This window comes from Canis aureus, chromosome X (assembly GCF_053574225.1).
Source record: "Canis aureus isolate CA01 chromosome X, VMU_Caureus_v.1.0, whole genome shotgun sequence".
Lineage (NCBI taxonomy): Eukaryota > Metazoa > Chordata > Mammalia > Carnivora > Canidae > Canis > Canis aureus.
The window spans coordinates 55,703,847-55,725,374 of NC_135649.1; the positions used below are offsets into that span (position 1 = coordinate 55,703,847).

General features: G+C 35.4%; 1 protein-coding gene and 1 long non-coding RNA gene across 5 annotated transcripts in view; one reads left to right on the plus strand and one right to left on the minus strand.

The window, feature by feature from the left end:
* The window catches only part of LOC144309077 (uncharacterized), a 152,367-nt gene extending 134,711 nt beyond the window's left edge, over window positions 1–17,656 (plus strand). Inside the window, exon 3 of one of the 2 annotated variants that reach the window (XR_013375201.1) lies at window positions 16,106–17,655. This is a non-coding gene — a long non-coding RNA (uncharacterized LOC144309077). Of the gene's footprint in view, window positions 1–16,105 lie in introns of both variants that reach the window. The other variant, XR_013375202.1, reaches the window with a different exon arrangement.
* Window positions 791–21,082, minus strand: PABPC5 (poly(A) binding protein cytoplasmic 5). 3 transcript variants are annotated; one of them, XR_013375200.1, is made up of 3 exons: window positions 20,849–21,082; window positions 3,350–3,507; window positions 791–910 (listed from the first exon to the last, which is right to left on the minus strand). XR_013375200.1 is itself a non-coding variant. In XM_077890196.1 (2 exons), the coding sequence occupies exon 2, from the start codon at window positions 20,205–20,207 to the stop codon at window positions 19,059–19,061; it is 1,149 nt and encodes a 382-aa protein (XP_077746322.1). In that variant the 5' UTR covers window positions 20,208–20,233; window positions 20,849–21,074; the 3' UTR covers window positions 16,888–19,058. The 3 variants fall into 3 exon arrangements, 2 of the variants coding, with proteins under 2 accessions (XP_077746322.1, XP_077746321.1); XM_077890196.1 differs by lacking the exons at window positions 791–910; window positions 3,350–3,507 and adding an exon at window positions 16,888–20,233 and having other exon boundaries at window positions 20,849–21,074; XM_077890195.1 differs by lacking the exons at window positions 791–910; window positions 3,350–3,507 and adding an exon at window positions 16,888–20,318 and having other exon boundaries at window positions 20,849–21,072.
* Between the last annotated feature and the right edge of the window lie 446 nt (window positions 21,083–21,528).

Consider the following 21,528-nt stretch of genomic DNA (forward strand, 5'->3'; position numbering starts at 1 on the left):
TTATTAATTCTTTCAAAGAACCAACTCCTGGTTTTGTTGATCCGTTCCACGTTTCTTCTGGTCTCTATTTCATTGAGTTCTGCTCGAATCTTTATTAACTCTCTTCTTCTGCTGGGTTAGGATTTATTTGCTGTTTTTTCTCTAGTTCCTTTAGGTGTAAGGTTAGCTTTTGTATTTGAGTTCTTTCCAGTTTTTGGATGGCTGCTTGTAGTACGATGTCTTTCCCTCTCAGGACTGCTTTTGCTGTATTCCAAAGATTTTGAATGGTTGTATCTTCATTCTCATTAGTTTCCATGAATTAACTCAGTGTTTTTAATTATTACAAATTTATTTTAGTCTTGATTTCCACTTCATGATGTTTTGGCATCTGACAAAGCTATTTCTCCCATCATATTCTTTTTTCCACTTTATCATGACTATCCTTGACCCTTTGAATGTCTATAAAAATTTTTGTTGTTGTTCTTGTTAGAATTTTTTTATTATTATTCTAAGAAAGAACCCCCAAAACAAAAAAAAATTTCCAGCCACACACATGAGTGGTATGGGTAGGGGCATGTGTCCAGCCAGCCAGTCCCAACCCCTAGTCCATGTGGTTTGGGCATTTATAAGGGGTGTGGGGAATGACCCCCTAAAAATGGTGTGTGTGTGTGTGTATAGGAAGGAGAGGGGTGCAAAAGCAGTGGGGAGGGGTGGGGGGAAGGAAGTGATGACGTCAGTACTGGGAATGTTGCATGTGGAAAGACATTCCATAACATTTCTCATTGTACATACCACCAGGGACACTTTCTTTGCCCATTAGCAGGACTAGCATCTTGATAGTCATGGTGACAGCGATGCTGATGGTGGAAGCTCTACCGGTACTCTTGATATGAAGATCTATGGTAAATACACCATCCTGTAGTAGTGAGACCTGGATAACAAAACACTTTTAGGCTCTAAGTGTTAGCCTATTCATTAAAAAACTTGCCTGGTCTTTGCCAACCAGGACACCAACCGCTGCTGGTGTGATGTTGGTGAAGGTTTTCTCAGGGACTATGGCCCAGATCGAGGTCCAGTTCTTATAGCTCACAATGGCCATGTTCTGACAGGTCCTGACTGCTGTGAGGTTGGCCGTGTAGGCTTTCTACCAGCCATGGCACTGATACTGAGGCTGCTCTCAGTGTTATTTCTGAGGCTGACACAGGCTGGGCTGGGGGCCTCAGACTGGTGGGCAAGGTAAGGGAGAGAGCTCGGAGCATGTTGTGCTGCCTTCAGGACCACAGCTCTGCTAGCTGTGCAGCAGCCCTTGCATGACCACTTTTCCCATACAAATTTTAAAATCCTCTCACACCCAGTTCTACTTAAGAAAAATTTGTGGAGGTCACCTGGGTAGCTCAGTGGTTGAGTGCCTGCCTCTGGCTCAGGTCCTGATCCTAGGGCCATGGGATCAGGTCCCCACCCAGCTCCCTGCAGGAGACCCTGCTTCTCCTCCCTGTGCCTATGTCTCTGCCTCTCTCTGTGTGTCTCTCATGAGTAAAGAAACAAAATCTAAAAGAAATATATTGGGAATTTGACTGTGATCATATTTAACCTATAAATCAAATTTGTATAAATAATTTCTTTGAATATTAGGCCTTCTAATCTGTGAATATTGTACATCTCTCATTTATTTATATCTTCTTTAATAATGCATGTTGAATTATTCTAATTTTTCTAATTTTCTGTTGGTTGTTTTCTACTTAGATGTTTTTGGACTATATAAAATGATACACTTTTAAGTTCATATTTTTGTTTGCATATAGAAAAGACAATAATTTTATATTAAACTTGTATCCAGTACATATCAGAAATCTAGTTTTTATCCTAATAGTTTTCAGATTTTATTTATTTGAGAGAGAAAAAGCACAAGAAGGGGTAGGGGGAGATGGAAGAGAAGGAGAAGCAGACACTCCACTGATCAGGGAGCCAGAAGTGGGACTCATCCCAGGAACCTGGGATCATGACCCAAGGAGAAGGCAGATATGGACCCAACTGAACCACCCAGGTGCCCCTTACTAAGTTTTTTTTTAAGATTTTATTTATTTGAGAAAGAGAGAATAAGCAGGAGTGAGGGGCAGTGGGAGAGGGAGAGAGAATCTCAAGCAGTCTCCCCAATGAGCGCAAGCCCCATGAGGGGCTCAGTCTCAGACCCTGAGATCATGACCTGAGCCAAAATGAGGAATTCTGCACTTAACTGACTGAGCCACACAGGTACCCTTATCTTAATAGTTTATTTGAAGATTTACTTGAATTTAGAGTCCGCAAAATTATATCTTCTGTACATAATAGTAGTTTTATTTATTTCTAGTCATTTTAGCTATTATTTATTATATATAATAATATATGTATTGATTTATGCTTTACTAAACTATCTAAAACAAATGGTACACTGTCAGATATAAATGGTTATAATAGCATTCTTGACTTCTGAGAAAATTGACTTAGAATTAAAAAACTAAAAACAACTAAAACAACAACTAAACAACTAAAAACAATTAAAGACATCTTTAAAAAGATTAATATTAACTGGGAAAATAGTGAGTTCCAAAATAAGTAGGTTATGGAAATAGTTTGTGTGATAGCATCAAGTCCATGGCTTGTTTCATTACTTTCTTTAAGAAAAGATTTTATTTATTCATGAGAGACACACAGAGAGAGGGGCAAAGACATAGGCAAAGGTAGAAGCAAGCTCCTCGAGGGGAGCCCGATGTGGGACTGGAACCCAGGACCCAGGGATCACACCCTGAGCCAAAGCCAGACGCTCAACCACTGAGCCACCCAGACGTTCCCATGACTTGTTTCATTATTGATGGACTCTTTACTAACTCTGAAGTATTTTTACTACTAACTTTATTTTTACTGATTTGAATTAGCCTCAGTTTTACTTGTGTATGTTAAATTTTCTTAATTTTATATAGTACTGAATCTTTTCAAAAAGAATTTGGCTTCTTTTTTATATGAATTTATTTTTTATTGGTGTTCAATTTGCCAACATATAGAATAACACCCAGTGCTCATCCCATCAAGTGCCCCCCTCAGTGCCCATCACCCAGTCACCCCCACCCCCTGCCCACCTCCCCTTCCACCACCCTTAGTTCGTTTCCCAGAGTTAGGAGTCTCTCATGTTCTGTCTCCCTCCCTGATATTTCCCACTCATTTTTTCTCCTTTCCCCTTTATTCCCTTTCACTGTCTTTTATATTCCCCAGACGAATGAGACCATATAATGTTTGTCCTTTATATTGGTGCATTTTCATAGAATACACTAATGTGGTCTATGTAGATATTCTTGGATGTACATAGGTATATAGCAACATAGTAACAACAGGCTACCTTAGGTAGGCTTACTTAGTCATCAAGAATGATTTAATGTTCTGGAGGAAGGCAGGGATATATATAAGTATTCAGAAGAGCAGGGCTTGGAAAGTCCTTCAGGCTGAAATTGTAGTCACAGGTGCATTTCTGTTCTGATCATCTGTCCAACACTAATACTGTAAGATAGGGGAAAGAAAAGAAAAACCTCACTGTATAAAGTTTTAATTTCTGAAAGTATGACAATTTTGAGAAGGGCATATAGACTTAGCATTTGATTTGAGTACATATGCAAATTATTTAGATAGTTCCTTATCTTTCTTTTTTTTTTTCTTTCTTTCTTTTCTTTCTTTCTATGAGAGTAATTTTATAGTGGGACTTTCTAGCCCATACTTAATATTGGGACAGTGAAGATGATTTGGCATGTACCAAAGACAAAAATACATAGATTCAAGTTTACTGGTGTAGGTTTAAACTTGAGAAAAAAATATACATGCATTATTGGTCATACTCACATTTTTGTGAATACTATTCCTCAGTTGCTAAAGGATAATTATCTCCATCCTCTAAATGACCCAAGGTTTTTGCTAATAGATAAGAGAAACTATATCATAGCTTTAAATGGTTCAAGGAGCTAAAAGCACTGTGATTGATTTACCCTAGGCTACAACTCAACAAAAAATCTGAATTTAATTATACACTGTGTTTGTTGTCAAACACACTATCAAGAGAGAATGAATGATCTACAGGGCAAGACTACATACATGCTATCATGGTTAGTGATAAAAAATGCATTATATTTAAATTTTTTTACATATAAGAGGAAACTTGGAGATGTGCTTTTCAAAAAAAAAATTAAGACTTTATTCACAAGAGATACAGAGAGAGAGAGGCAGAGACATAGACAGAGGCAGGAGAAGTAGGCTCTATGCAGGGAACCCGATGTGGGACTCCATCCCAGGACTCTGGGATCATGCCCTGAGCTGAAAGCATCCTAATGCTTTTCAAAATTAAAGGGGAAAAAGATTGCCAGTAGTTTACATTTACTGAAGTGATTTTCCCTATCACTAATAAAAATTTGAGAATAGGGAATACATAAATAAAATCTTTAAAAATTTTGAGAGTAGAATATAGTTTAGAAATAGACATCTACAGATGAAAGAAAAGAAAAATGATGTGTCCTGTTACTTAACTACTAAACTTTCCTTTAGATATATTAAAAGTAATTGCCAAAGTATTTCACTTAATTTGAAGCAAATATAACTTTTGTCTCAGTTTTTGCCATTCCTATAAATAGATTCAGTACATGCTTGTACTATGAGTAGTTGCTCTGTTGGTTAAACAATTCATTTTAGAAGTAACTGTACATACCTATTGAGACTAACATCTACATTAGCATTATTCTCAAGTGTATTTATGCTATTTGACTTTTGAGACAGATTATATAAAATATGTTTCCTTTCATATTGTGTGAAAACAAACTATTTCTTTCAATAATGGTTTTTCTGTGACACTTCTATTCTGTTCCAAATACATTTAATTTGGTAAAGCCTTTAATTTTTCACTTCTTTTCACTTGTGGATATAAGTTGGTAAATGCTGAAGCTATATAAGGAAGTCAGAAAATATTGGTGATTATCCCTATTCCTATAACTGGTTCAAGTGTTGCACTAACTTTCACTAGACAACTGTGATAATCCTCCCTCTTCCCAAACACAAACACATATAAATATACACACACCCACACAGCCATACACACACCCACTGCATGTGTGCACAAACATGATTATTTGGCCTAAATAAACTAATAGATATTTGGTATAATTTGGTTGCCAACATAGAAGAAAGTTTAAGATCAAAGTAAAGCTATGAATTCTAGGTTGGTGGATGATAATTTCATTTGAGTCTCTCCCTCTTTTCTGGATATTATCCTCCATTCTTTTTTTTTTTAGATTTTATTTATTTATTCATGACAGACACACACAAAGAGAGAGAGAGAGAGAGAGGCAGAGACAGGTAGAGAGAGAAGCAGGCTCCGTGCAGGAAGCCCGACGTGGGACTCTATCCCGGGTCCCTAAGATCACACCCCGGGCTGAAGGCGGCACTAAACTAAACCGCTGGGCCACAGGGGCTGCCCCCTCCATTTCTAATAATAATAATAATAATAATAATAATAATAATAATAATAGAAACAGTATGTGTGTTTTCAATAGCTCAGTTAACAAATAGGTACTGCACACCTTCTATGATCTCACCTCTGTAGTAGATGTAGCTATGTGAGAAAAGCAAATAAGAGAAGGCCATATTCGAAGAAAAGTGAGCTTTTGTAGCATACAATAGTTAAACTTGCTAACATAAAGGAAATTTTTTTCTTGGAGATTTTGTTGTGGTATAAAATTGAGGTGTTCTCATTGCCCTAGGAGAATGATGAGACATGGAAATTACGCCAGAGATCTTTAATGAGGGATTGAAAATGAAATTTTCCAGCCTAAAGGGGGAACTGTACATATAGGAGTTTTAGAATGGTAATCACTTGCTCAAAAGCAAATTTCCAAAATAGTTTTTAAAAAGCTTGATAAAATTGAACCTTGATTAGCAATAATTGAGAATGCTTGCTTTAACTGTAACCTCACTAACATTGACTTATTTTTTTCAGTGTTACTAATTTGATATGTGAAAATGTTATCTCGGTAAATTTGCATTTCTTAATAGTTACCTTGTATATTGTCATCTTTGCTGTACAATTGTTAGTTGCCTTTTTCTTTTAAAATGATCTGTATATTTTCTCCAAAACTACTTTTGCCCACGTGCTTTTGTATTGATTTGTGTGATTTCCTTACACAGAATCAAAAATTATAACCGTTGATCTATCATAATTGGTGTGGATATTTCCATTTCTAGTTGCTTTTCAATTTTCACTTGGTTAAAAGAAATATAAGAATAAAATATTAATCTAGACAAAGTTATTGAGCTTTTTTATTTATTCCATTATATTTAAAGAATTTTTAAAGTTCACCAATTTTATCCACTATAGAACCATATCTACTCATTAAATAAAATTTGTAATATCCAAAAAAAAAAAAAAGTTAAAAAAAGACCACATTGTTCCAATTTTCAGATAGCCTCAAGTGTACTATAAATACTTTGTTGAATTTCTTTCCATTACTTTTTTGAACTCTGGGGAAAGGTTTTCATGTTGCTGTTGCTTGGTTATTAGCAAAATGCATTCTTCTTTAGGATATAATCATCACTATTTCTTGTCATGTTGCATTCTATCAAGTCATGCAGTTCATTTATTAAACAAATATTTGTTTACTGTCATTACATATCAGTCACTCTTTTAGGCATTGTAATGCCTTTAGTGGAAGTAGGGTGAGAAACAACAATGGAATAAACATATTACATATTTTTCCATGCTGTGAAGAAAAAATAAAGTAGGTTAAGCAAGAGGAATAAAGACTTAAGGAAGGAGGTGGATTTCACAATTATATACAGAGGGGTGAGAAAAGGCCTTTCTTATAGTGCTTTTTATTTGTGCTATTTTAATTGATACTTGAATAAATTGATAGAATAAGCTTTGCAAATATCTGGATAGAGAGCTCCAGGTGAAGGGACAGAGCAAGAACAAATGAACTGACATAGGAATGAGCTTGATATTTCTAAGAATACTGAAGTGACGGTGAGTGGTAGAGATGTGAGAGAGGGGAAGAAGAATAAGACATTTCAACAGCAAGGTAAGGTCTTGGTAAGAAGTTTGAACTTCACTGAGTGTAAGAGGGATGGCCATTGGACATTGAGAGCAAGGAAGTTACACAATCCAACTTATATTTATAAGGAATCACTCAATCAGTTTTTTTTAATATTTTATTTATTTATTCATGAAAGACATACAGAGAGAGAGGCAGAGGCACAGGCAGAGGGAGAAGCTGGCTCCATGCAGGGAGGTCGATGTGGGACTCGATTCCAGGACCCCAGAATCATGCCCTGAGCCAAAGGCAGATGCTCAATCACTGAGCCACCCAGGCATCCCTCACTCAATCAGTTTTGTGGAGAATATAGTAAGAAATGGATAAGAGCAGGAAGATCTGTTAGGAGATTGATGAAATAATCTATGTGAGAGATGATGGTTATTCAGACTAAGCCATTGGCAATAAAAAGTGTTAAGGCATAAGATTTTGAGTATATTTTCAAGACTTAGCCATCATAATTTCCTGACATATTGAATGTGGGATGTGAGAAAAAGAAGAGAGTTAAGAATTACTCCAAGGTATTTGGCCAAAAAACACCAAGGAAGGAGCTGCTACTTACTGAGATGAAGAAGATACAAGGAGGAGCAGAGTTAGAGGGTAAGGAGATTAAGAGTTTAGTTATTATAAAATTTTTGTAATAATAGTTTAAATAGTTTTCCTTTATTAAAGATATTCTACTTTAGTTATAAACTATTTAGAAAATATAAATAATGAAAAGTTCCACAAAAATCACTTCTAATTTTATTAACCAAGAAAATTGCTTCTTTTCTTTTTTTTTAAGATTTTATTTATTTATTCATGAGGGGAGCAGAAAGAGAGGCAAGGACATAGGCAGAGGGAGAAGCAGGCTCCCTGTAGGGAGCCTGATGCAGGACTAGACCCTAAGACACAGGGATCACGCCCTGAGCCAAAGGCAGACACTCAAACACTGAGCAACCCAGGTGTCCCAGAAAATGTTTTGATGTAACTGTATAGTCTTTACCCACCCACACACACGCACACACACATACACACACACACAAATATAAATACAATATATACATTCACACATTGTTTATGTATATAACATTTTTCTTACTAAAATGGGATGCTTTTCATGGGCTGATCATTTCAGATACTTAACATCTAGCATTTGTTTAGATTTTTTTTTTCCTATCCAGACATTTGGGGAAAAGATGAGCCACTTGTTCTATGTTCTAGCACTTGTTTGATTTGACTATTGTCATTACTGTTTACTTCTTTAAGTTAATTTGTAACTTATTTTACTGAATTATATCAATTAATAAGTTTTTATATCTTGCTTATTCCAAGTAGCTAACCTTGGGAAATACTTTCTAAGCCAAATTATCTAGATGAGTGTTTCTAGTTCAAGAATTGAAAAACTATAACTCACAGGACAAATCTGGGATGCTACCTTTTTTTATATGGCCTGCAAGCTAAAAAAGGCTTTTAATAGATGAACATACTTACAATTGATTTGATGATTGAAAAACACAACTTTGAACCTTAATTAGGCTCAATATAATCCCCTAAATTCTTTTCATTAGAATTATATTACCAAAAAAATGCTCTTTGAATATTTTCGTCATTATATTTTGAATTGTGTCCATTTTAAAATGTGTGGGAATTTGTTTTTTTTCCTTTTTATATAAGTATGCACATGATATCCTTGATGTTACTTCTTTTTGTCCCCCAAAGGCTCGAATAATTACTATCCATCTGGCCTTAACAGAAAAAAATGTTTGCTGGCTCCTGCTCTAGATTTTTAATAAGAGTGCATAAGAATAAACCAGAGGCTATGAGAAAAATGCAGATTTTTGTTTTTCACCCTATCTTCACCCTACCTTTCACCACACTGCTACAACTATTTTAATTCAGTAAGCCAAAGGTGAGTGCTAGGAATCTCAATTTTAACAAACATCCCAGGTAATTCTTATACACTCTGAAACAAATTTTTAAAAACACAGAATTCCAATTTGCACTGAGCAAATTTCAATATGCCTTTGAGCTACATTTCGGCCTATACTTCACCACTGTCATGCTGGTAAAAATCAGTCCATTGTAAAGATCTCATTGGAATGGCTTGCCACAGGAACTATATCTGCCTATAATTCTCTCCACCTATCATCATTTGTGCAGTCATCTTTCCTTGGAATACAGCACTGCTAGGGAATCAAAACATTGTTTGTGGTCTAGGAGGTCTGTAACTTTTAATTTGAACCCCTATGATAGGGATAGATAGATGCGTCATTATTCCTGGGTTCCATACAACTGTTATTATCTCCTTTTTTATTCCCTCTTTATTATTGTTTACGTATGTATGTATTCATAAATCCATCCATCCATCCATCCAATTTTCCTATAAACACAAGATTTTAAAAAGAATTAAAAATAAACACAAGATTTTAATTTTGCTGGAATTAGTGGCACTTCCCACCCCAAAACCATGCAAACCTTGAATTTTTGATAAGAATGACATACAAAAAAAAAAAAAAAAAGAATGACATACAATTTGTTTCATAGTAAATTTAGAAATCTATCAATGCACCTGGGAAAGACCAAATGTTGTGACATTTGAGTACAAACAACAAAATATAAAGATCTTTAAAAAAAAAACAGTACAGAACATTCCGGAGTCATTGTTAGAATTTATTGCTGGAATATCTTAATACGAATTCTGAGAAGTCCTGAAGCTTTTAGGTAGTACATGTGAAAATCAGAAAGGAAGAAATAATTTATCTTCTGAGACAAATTTAAGCATTAAGCCTTGACTCCTCTTAATGACGTTTATGCAGTTTGCCTCAAGTTCCCATTTCTAAGAACCAAACCTTTCCTCTTTTCTCTACATTCTCAATATTTTCATTGCTTTTTCTTGTTTATACTAATGGTGCATCAGAGAAATGATCTACTCATCTACTCATCTCTCTGAGTAGATGTGAAGGATTTTCATGTCTTTTTTGCCTTTTTGAGTCCAATATTTTTGCATATTTTTTTACGAAATTCTCTCTCTGGAGACAATGTATTAATTAGTATTAATTTATTGCTTGTGTATCAAAATATGTGTATTCAATTTATCTGAAATTATTCTCTTTTAATTCACGAATTCCTAATACTGACTAAAATTATTTAATATAGTGTTCTTAGTTATTCAGTGAGCTTTAAATTTGTTTTTTAAGGACAAATTCTATATTGTTCCAAGTACTTAACATTTTCAACTTCATTCAGAAACCTGATAGATTGCCTTTACACATTAAGCAAGATAAACAGTTCTACCAGATAATATTCTAAAAATGTATGATCCCATGGGGTGCCTGGCTGCCTCAGTTGGTGGAGTGTGAGACTCTTGATCTCAAGGTTGTGAGTTCAAGCCCCATAGTTGGGGGGAAAAAATCTAAAAAAAATTAAAAAAGGAAAAGAAAAATTATGATCCCAGTGAATTAAAACACAATTCTTATAGCCCTAAATTCTTGGCCCCAGATTAGAGATACAATTTGAAACACTCAATTACTTATAGGAAAATGCAACCTAAATGATTTCTATGATGAAACTTGCTGTTAAGGAAAAGTTGTGATACTGTTTTCCAGTTTATATTTCACCTCAGAATATTTTAGGAGACATATTTATCCTTGAGCATTAAAATAGATTACATAATATGCATCTCTCATATCCTAAAAATTAAAAAAATAGTGCAAATGAGCCAATGGCCTAAGAAAATAATTTTGTCTGAATAAAACTGTTTTTTTAAGAATTTTTTATTTTATTTATTTATGATAGTCACACAGAGAGAGAGAGAGAGAGAGAGGCAGAGACATAGGCAGAAGGAGAAGCAGGCTCCATGCACTGGGAGCCCGACGTGGGATTCGATGCCGGGTCTCCAGGATCGCGCCCTGGGCCAAAGGCAGGTGCCAAACCGCTGTGCCACCCAGGGATCCCTAAAATTGTTGTTTTTTTTTTTTTTTTTTTGAGACTAAAGTAGGAGAAATAGTTAGTCCATACTTGTTTTTCAATCATCACAGTTTATTTCACTTATATTAAAATATAATAGAAGTTTCAGAAAACTTTATCTTCCTATATACTTTTTGCTCTTTGAGAGTTTACGTTATTGTCATATGTCTCCATAAAACAACTAAGGGCTTCATATAGTTCATGTTCATTTCCTAAACTGCCACTTCAGAAAAGTTGGTTTGTGTCCCTTAGCATTATTTCTTGTTATGCTTGGAATTTTGCTTTCACATCTCAAAATTTTTACCACATTAGCAATGTATAGTTCTAGTTGTATTACCCAGTCTTTGGTACTCAGATGATCTAGAGCATGTATACATTATGAAATGACAATTCCAAACAGAGCCCATAGCTTTGATATTGGTTTAATTAGGATCATTTTGATATTTACATTTCTTTAAAAAAGAATATCTTCAGCTAGATACATTAATCCATATATAAACAGTACATGTCCTTCCATCTACTGTGGCTTACATTCAAGTCCTGAAATTTTGTTTCAATCAAGTGGTACAATATCACATGCACACACATCTATTAGACATTTTTGAGGTAATGTTTAGACAAAGTATGTAAACTAAAAATGCCTTATAAAATCTTCTGTGTTCCGTAAAGGATGAAGTTAAGAGTAGGTGATGGAGGTGAGAGAATAGAGAGAAGCCAATTAGCACTGATGATTTTTTTTAAAGATATTCACTTACAAATGAAAGGTTCCTAAGGGTTATTATTACTTTAGTAGTCAATCAATGTTAAGAATAATCATACAGGGACACTTGGGTGGCACTGTTGATTAAGCATCTAACTCTTGGTTTTGACTCAGGTCATGATCTCAGGGTCATGAGACTGAGTCCCCATGGGGCTCCATACTCAGCTCAGAGTCTGATTGAGATTCTCTTCCTCTCCTTCTGCCCTTCCCAATTGTGTTCTCTCTGTCTCTCTCTCTAAAATAAACAAATAAACAAATCTTTAAAAAAAGGAACCATAGAAACTAAATGAAAACTATTCATGATGCTTTACCTTAAAATAGATATCAAGCTAGGCAGATATTTCCTACCTTTACTCTTAAATGTTTATAACATTTAAATTACTCTTTATTTATGTATGTCCCTATTTAAATTGTTCTTTGTTAAATTTACAAGCCTCATATATTAAAAAATCTTTAATGAATAGAGAAATGTATTCATCATCTTGACTTTCATTACTTTGTCATGATTCCTACCATAATGTAATAAATCTTTCCTTCATCACAAAAAGTATCTATTTACTCCTTTATTTAGGGAAACTAACATATGATATTTCTCTGCAATAAAATCAATTAGGGATATATTTTCTATTTCCTAAAGCACTGGAGAAGAAAGCTTGCAAATTCTGTTTGTCCTATTCAGGGACGTAGTCTGCCCCAAATCCTCAGAAAGGTGATTTAAAACAAAGGAAATAACAGATGTTGGCAAGAATGTGGAGAAGGGGAACCCTCTTACACTTTAGTAGGAATGCAAACTTGTGCAGACACTAGAAAACAGTATGGAGTTTCCTCAAAAAGTTAAAAATGGAACTACTCTATGATCTAGCAATTGCACTAGTAGGTATTTACCCAAGGATACAAAAATACTGATTCGAAGGGACACATGTACGTAATGTGTAATGTTTATAGCAGCATTATCAACAATAACCAAGTTATGGAAAGAGCCCAAATGTCCATCAAGTAATGAATGGATAAAGAAGAAGTGTTATATATACATACAATGGAATATTACTCAGCCATCAAAATCAATGAAGTCTTGCCATTTTCAATGATGTAGGTGGTGCTAGAAAGTATTATGCTAAGTGAAATAAGCCAGAGAAAGACAAATACCATATGATTTAACTCACATGTGGAACTTAAGAAACAAAACAGATGAACATAAAGGGAAAAAAGAGAAGCAAACCACACAACAGACTCTTAACTATAGAGAACAAACTGCGGGTAGCTGGAAGGGAGGTGAGCAGTGAGATGCGTTAAATGGGTGTTGGGTATTAAGGAGAGCACTTGTTTTGATGAGCACTGGGTATTATATGTGTGTGATGAATAACTAAATTCTCTCTGAAACTAAAATTACACTATATGTTAACTAACTGGAATTTAAATAAAAACTTGAAACAAAAAAATAAGAGTTATTTGCACCCAAAGAAAATGAAAATGCTAGTTCCAAAAGATAAATGCACTCTATATTTATTTCAGCATTATTTATAATACCCAAGATACGGAAGCAACCCAGGTGTCCATCAATATATGAATGGATAAAGATGTGGTATATATACACAACAGAATATTAGTCATAAAAATAATGAGACCTTGCCTTTTGCAACAAAAGGCATGGACCTAGAGTGTATTACACTAAGTGAAGTAAATCAGACAAATACCATATGATTTCACTTATCTGTGGAATCTATAAAAAAAAAAACCCAAACAAATAAATAAACAAGTGCACTATTAAATACAGAGAACTAACTGGTGGTTGCCAGAGGGGATATGGGTAAATAGATGAAGGGGATTAAGAGCTACAAACTGCCAGTTATAAAGTAAGTCCTGGAGATGAAAACTACAGCATAGGGAATATAGTCAATAATATTGTAATAACATTGTTCCATGACAGATGGTGACTGCACTTACCATGGTGAGCACTGAGTAATGTACAAAATTGTTGAATCAATGTTGTGCACCTGAAACTAATATAATTAGTATGTCAATTTTACTTAAAAAAGGAGTCATTTGCCATCTTGTTTAAATTTGCTTAAAATTAATTTTTAAATGATCCTAAATATTGATTTAAAAAGCTCTTGATTTTCCAAAAATGTAATTTACACTTTTGGATGTTTTAAATCAATCTCAAAACTTGTAAAATTATTTATTTTACATTATAGAAGGCTTATTTTTATGCAAAAGATGCCAGCATCTGATATTCCTCTTACTGGTTCTAAAACAAAGAAACTAATTTACTCTGAGACAGCCGTGACATATAATATCATCACTCATCTCTTTTCTTGCAAGTCTCTCTAAAGAACTATTTTTTAAAATTAAATAAAATAAAAAGACTGCAAACTTTTGTTGAAAAATTGAATGAGAGCACTGATCATTTTTGATTGCCAAATGGGAAATCTTTTTTTTAAATTTATTTTTTATTGGTGTTCAATTTACTAACATACAGAATAACCCCCAGTGCCCGTCACCCATTCACTCCCACCCCCCGCCCTCCTCCCCTTCTACCACCCCTAGTTCGTTTCCCAGAGTTAGCAGTCTTTACGTTCTGTCTCCCTTTCTGATATTTCCCACACATTTCTTCTCCCTTCCCTTATATTCCCTTTCACTATTATTTATATTCCCCAAATGAATGAGAACATATAATGTTTGTCCTTCTCCGACTGACTTACTTCACTCAGCATAATACCCTCCAGTTCCATCCACGTTGAAGCAAATGGGGGGTATTTGTCATTTCTAATGGCTGAGTAATATTCCATTGTATACATAAACCACATCTTCTTTATCCATTCATCTTTCGTTGGACACCGAGGCTCCTTCCACAGTTTGGCTATCGTGGTAAATGGGAAATCTTTTAAATTAGACTGACTTTTGAGGGTGAAAGTACTTGAGGTTAGCTTTTTTTTTTTAAGTTTCATAGTAATTATATTTTCAACATTTGTACATTGAGTTAGGTCTTTCTCAGATTTCCAATGGTAGCTAGATTGTTTCTAACTACTGACCCTGATCCTTTGGAGCCAAGTGGAATACATTAACTCTCTTGAAGCTCCAAGGAACCATTTGTTAAGTCATACTTCATGGAAAGTAACATCCTAAAATATATAAGAAAGAATTAATTTCACATACATATGCATTAGTCTTTCAGGGATTATTGTGATCAATTGATTTAATATAGGAGCAAGGCTTTGTGGAATAGTTTTGGTCTTGAAGCAACATCCCATTAATTTATTCAAAAACTGTTTCTCTACCAATAGATTTTCATTTGAGTTATGCCGATTACTGGAAGCTATAAGATAAACTCATCAATCAATTGTTGACAATAATGAAAAAGAAATGATAAGTAAAAAAGTATTGATAACAACTTAATGGTATAAACACTAGTCTATGTCACCAGTAACACTATATTAGAAGTCCCAATCTATGTAACGAATCAGATCTCAATTGTTTCTTCATGGGATGAAATTCAATAAAAACAGTTTATTCTATAATAACTCATTTCTCTTGTGAAATTCTGAGAAGATAATTGAAACCCAAACAAATGGAAGGATAATTCAACAGGTAATCATGGGATGCCAATTGTATTTTTGTTATTACTGTAGGTGCTGGGAATGCATGTATCATCTATACTCAGTCATTTATTCATACATTTCTAAATATTCCCTTAAGTTCATCCATCTCTTTATAGGTAGGATGGTATTCACACCATTCTTGAATATTCCCTTAAAGACATAGTTATTATTAGTTATTTTTCTCTTGTTCTGAAAATATCTTGCACATGTAACATTTTACTTTCCCCCTTAACCACAGATACAACCCAAAAGGCATCAGTATGTATGAAGTTTTCTGTACAGAAAAGTCTCACCAAAACAACCTTTAATATGATGGTTTACAATAGCAAAGAAACATTCTTTTTTTTAAGATGTATTTATTTTAAAGGAGAAAGAAAGAGAGAGAGCAGGGGGGAAATGAAGAGGGAGAGAGAAAGTTAAGCAGACTCTGCCCTGAGCACAGAGCCCAGGGCAGGGCTCTATCCCAGGATCCTGAGATCATGACCTGAGCCAAAACCAGGAGTTGGATATTCAACCTACTGCTCCACCCAGGCAACCCACAAAGCAATATCCTTAATTTTCTTCTCCCTGGGCATATTTGAAGTTTGTACAGTGACTTTTTTTGAAAAGCTAGAAAAAAAAAGGAAGAAAAACAAACAAAACTTGTGTTAAACAGTCCATTCTTAAGTTTACCATAACCATTGATAGTATTGTTTTATTAATTTTTACTAATTATTTTGTTCTAGGGACGCCTGGGTAGCTCAGCAGTAGAGCACCTGCCTTTGGCCCACGGTGTGATCCTGGAGTCCCGAGATCGAGTCCCACATCGGGCTCCCTGCATGGAGCCTGCTTCTCTCTCTGCCTATGTCTGCCTCTCTCTTTCTGTGTGTCTCATGAATAAATAAATAAAATCTAAAAAAAATTATTATCTTGTGCTAGGAAATGAGCAATATCCTATTTTTAATGCCTTTTCACCAATTTAAGCTGTTTAGTTGTCTTGTTCACCCTTGGAAGCTTTAATTTAGTCTATTAAATGTAGTTAAAAACAAAAAGAATGAGATTGGAAAACTGCCTAAGTGTTTGTGTTCAAATAGAGATTATCTTTCCTTTATCTTTTTCTCCTTTTTACCAACTAAATTTAGAGTTTTTAAACTATTTTTCAGTGTCCTAACATGTATGTTTTATCTGTACCTGGGCATATTTTAATTACTTATTTATACTGGCTAACTTTTTGAAAATAGTAATTATTTAAATACTTAAATAATTTCCCAAAATATATTGAATGATTATACTTGAAGATTTTACCTTCTAGTAATTTTCATGATTTATACTGAATCAAAACATTTGTAAATGGTTTAACACTAACACTTCAAGTTTATAAATTTAAATAAAAACTGGTAATGTGTAAAAAGGAATAGAAAGTACATATAGTAAATAGTTACCAAAGTAACTATTTCACATTGATTTCAGTTTGCATTGTTTTCATATATTTTAATGATAATGATATAAAACAAGTGAGATCAGAAAATACGAAAAAATAGTTTTTACTTTTACTTTTGTGAGTTTAAGTAAAGGATATATCTTGAATGATTTTTTCAGAATTTTGACACATATATCAATATAATGTGCATTTTAATTTTTCTAGTAGACTTAAGCTTTTACATGCTGTAGATACTTTTTCTCAAGCTCCTATAACTCATACTGTTTTAAGCCATCACAGCATTGTTTACAGATGTAGAAAACATTGTAAATCATATAAGTCTTATTCAATAATGCATTACTTATATAATCTATAGTACATCCACACAATAGAATACTGTGCAGTCACTAAAATGATGATACAGATTGATATTTATTGACATAAATACAAAACATTATTATGTTTTAGTTTAAAATTTAACAAAACACAGTACATAAATGTTTTATTTGTTTGTAAAATAGTGTGTGTATACATAGGAGAAAAGGCATGGGAGTATATGTACACACAGAAAACATTAATAGTGATGATCTCTGAACTGTGGGAATTTTGCTTTTTTATAAATGTCTGCATTGTGTACATTTTTTTAAAGCAATGAGCATGTATTATGTATATGATCAATAAAAACAGTGATTTCCATTTGAAAATATTTTATAATGAATATAAGTGTAATTTGTAGGTACACAATTACACCAAAACAGCTTTTTCTCATTATTTTATGGGCAAATAGCTAACAAAAGCATTAACAAAATTATTTATTTATATTGAATTATGTGTGTAATCTAAAATTTCTATATAACATAATAAAAGCCAATTAAGAATAGAGACAATACATTTTCTATGATTGGATCTGTGATATGAATAAATCCTATTTTAAAAAGTAATTATTGACATTTTACATAAATTAAATAATTATTTCTCTACTTCCAAAAAGGATTTGAACAAACACATATTAAATGAGAGGCAACCTAAAGAAAACAAAACTAAGTATAGTACGGATGGAAGGTAGATGGTGGGGAAAAGAGGGGATTAGAAGTAAAATATGGAAAATCTGTAATCTAGAAATTACAGGCTAAATAATGTAACTGCAATATAGAACAGAACATTTTGTCACAACTTCCAAGCAGCCAGACATAAAGAGAACCATACTGAATTAATAGCTTTCATATAATAGATGGAAGCATGTGATTTAATCAAGAGGGACAAGCTTTTCCTTAATTTTGATACAGATGTGAATATTATCACATGGATGTATTAAAAATTTACAAGAGATAATGACAAGCTTAGTAGAAGATATTCTTCAAATTAGTTTTCCAACATCACTATATGGATGATTTATCCTTTATATTGACAGTTTATGGAGACTGAGGTAAGATTTTAAAATTATCTATAAGTAAAGACAATTCACTGCAGTTATTCATCTTTTTCATTAATTTAACATGACCCATCTCTACTACTAAGGAGTTAGAAAAATGAGTGGCAAGAATGCTCCTTGGACTGTCCTAATATATTAAATCTCTCAGGAAATATCTTTAAGATGAAACTCATATTTTTAATAATGCTTAAAGTGTTAATTTCCTAAGGTACTGATTGAGAAAACACCAATATGTTTATTTCTCTGGGCATGAAGTTAAGAAAACTTCCAACACTTAGTCAAAGCCACTGTCAACTCTGTGGTATGCCCACAATATGTTAGTAAAGGGGAAAAATGTATAAATAAAGAAACTCACATTTCCTTAAAATAACATTCATTTTAAATAATAAAGTAAAATTATGCACAAATGTTAATTGGATCGCATACATTTTCCCCTGCTATATTGATTTCTCACAAAGCAAATTAGTTTTCTGCGTGATACATTCAGAAATCAGGTCCATTTTGAGAATATTTTCACTGAAGCAATTACATTTAGTATTATAATTGAAATAAGGAACTCTACTCAATTACCTTACCTGGACTGATTTGAAGGGGGGGGGGTATGTGGAGGGATGAATTTTAATCTACATATTCCTAAGGATATTTTATCAAAAAATAGTACAAAATGACAGTTTCACAATTAGAAATTATGTTCTTCACTAAAATGAACAAAGTTTTCTAGTTTGTTTTCTCAAAAGAAATTATTCACTTAAAAAAAAAACCTGGCATAAAATAACCTCTTATCACAAAATAGCCCAAACTAAGTAGGCACCAGCTTAAGGATGAAACAAATTGAGCATTCTTATTCTCACCACCTGCACCTGGCCTGGCCCAGGGTGACGTGCAGGGGCTTGGAGCCCACTGTGCGACCATTCATCTCATCCACTGCTTTTGTAGCATCTTCAAAAGAGGAGAAGCAGACAACACCAAACCCTTTGCCTTGCCCTACTTCCACCATCACTTTGGCCCGGCTAATTGATCCAAAGGAAGAAAATTCCTCCTTCAGTTTTTCATCATCGATGGTCTCATCCAGGTTCTTAATATAAATAGGCACCCCAGGAGGCCGACTTTTTTCTTTTAATCTCAGCCGTTCAAATCTTCGTCTTAACTCAGCCAATCGTTCAATTTTCTTCTGTGCTCGCCCTACATATAGAACTTTCCCATTGATGGACTTTCCATGCAGGTCTAACACAGCCTTTTGGGCAGCCTCGTGTGTCTCATACCTCACAAAGCCAAAGCCCTTAGATTTCCCACTGGCATCTCTTATTACCTTAACACTCTCAGTTGGCCCATATCCACTAAATATTTCCTTCAGTTTTTCATCATCCATGTCATCTCCAAAGTTTTTAACAAAAACATTGGTGAAAGTTGCTCTATCCCTGGTTCTGACTTCAGCTGCTCGCTCTTCTGGGAATTTGAATCTGCCAACATACACCTGGCGGTTGTTAAGCCGCACTCCATTCATGTGCCAGATGGCTCTATTGGCAGCAGCCAGGCTGTCAAAGTGCACATAGGCATAACCCTTAGAGCCATTGTCATCGCATACGACTTTGCAGGAGAGAATGTTCCCAAAAGCAGAAAATAAATAAAAAAGGGCCCTATTGTCTATGGATTTGTCCAGGTTTTTAATGAATATATTTCCAACTCCAGACTTTCTTAAGCGGTCATCTGGCTGAGACCACATGAGGCGGAAAGGTTTGCCATTAATCAAATCAAAATTCATGGTATTCAGGGCCCACTCAGCATCTGCAGGAAAGCGAAAGTTAACATAGCCATAGCCCAGGGGACTGCGGGTCACTGGGTCACGGCAGATTCGGGTGAAGCGCAGAGGGCCAGCAGGCCTGAACTTTTTATATAGCATGTCCTCCGTGACATCTGGGTCCAAGTCACCCACGTACAGGGCAGCCTTTAGGTACTTCTTTTTCTTGCCAGCAGGGTTAGGCTCTCCACTTCCCATCTTTCTGAGTACAGGGAGGTGGCTCTCTTGGGAGAGAAAAAAGGCCGATTTCTCTAAGCTATGGGCCAAGCAGCTGTTCACAAACAGAAGAAAGCCAAGGAGAAGGAAGCTCTGAGAAAATGAAGTTCAGAAACAGCTGGTCAGCAGGCTCAGAACAAACACATCAGACAAAAATGCATCCCAATAACAAATCTGTTCTACCTAAGGGAACTTCTAATTTAAGATTTAAAATCTGTTTCAAAAGCCAGTAGTAAAGCAATTTCCTGTTCCCCATTTAATTGTAGGAAATCATCAAGCAGCTGGCTGGCACCCCACATCCAGCATTGCCGACAGAGGCCTGGAGACCTGTTTTCTGCATTAACATAGGCCTCGACCTCCTGTTGGCTTAAAATTCTATTAACATGGGCAGGGGCCAACCGTGTATTCCTCCGCCGGCTGCTCGGCCGGTCTCAGGCGGGCTCGCAGCTAACTAAGGCCGCTAAACACACTCAGCGTCAGCGAAAGGGCAGACTAAACACTTGGTGCGCTGGGGCCGGAAGGCAGGCTGCAGACGGCGGATCAGACAGAGAAACAGACAGACAGACACACGCGCTGGGGACGGGAGACCGCCCAGATACCCCAGATGCCCACCGGGTACGGACCGAGAGACGCGCGGTAATTTCGGCAGTCTGAGACTCGCGGCAGGTCCGGAGGGACTGACTGGCAGACACGCACTGGGTCAGCTCCGGCGGGAGGCGGTTCCGGACAGATGCGGGGCGGAGTCAGAGGAGAAGGGCAGATGCGCAGCGGGCGGGCAGAGCGGGGACCGGGGACGTGGATTGCTCTCCGCAGGACAAACCGACCCAAGGACGAAAACCATTTAGCCTGTGGTTGGGCGGGCGGGGCGTGAGGAAACCCGGAACCCTGATAAGTAACTTCCCACTTCCCGCTCCCTCTGTGCCAAGATTCTTTTAAAAAAATGTTGTTCATATTTTTATTTTAAAATTTTGTTTCATTATCTTAACATTATATGTTCTCATACATTTGGGGAATATAAATAATAGTGAAAGGGAATATAAGGGAAGGGAGAAGAAATGTGTGGGAAATATCAGAAAGGGAGACAGAACATAAAGACTCCTAACTCTGGGAAACGAACTAGGGGTGGTGGGAGGGGAGGAGGGCGGGGGGTGGGGGTGACTGGGTGACGGGCACTGAGGGGGGCACTTGCCGGGATGAGCACTGGGTGTTATTCTGTATGTTGGCAAATTGAACACCAATAAAAAATAAATTTATTATAAAAAATATTAATTTTAGACTGCTGATCCCAAAATCAAAGCAGGAG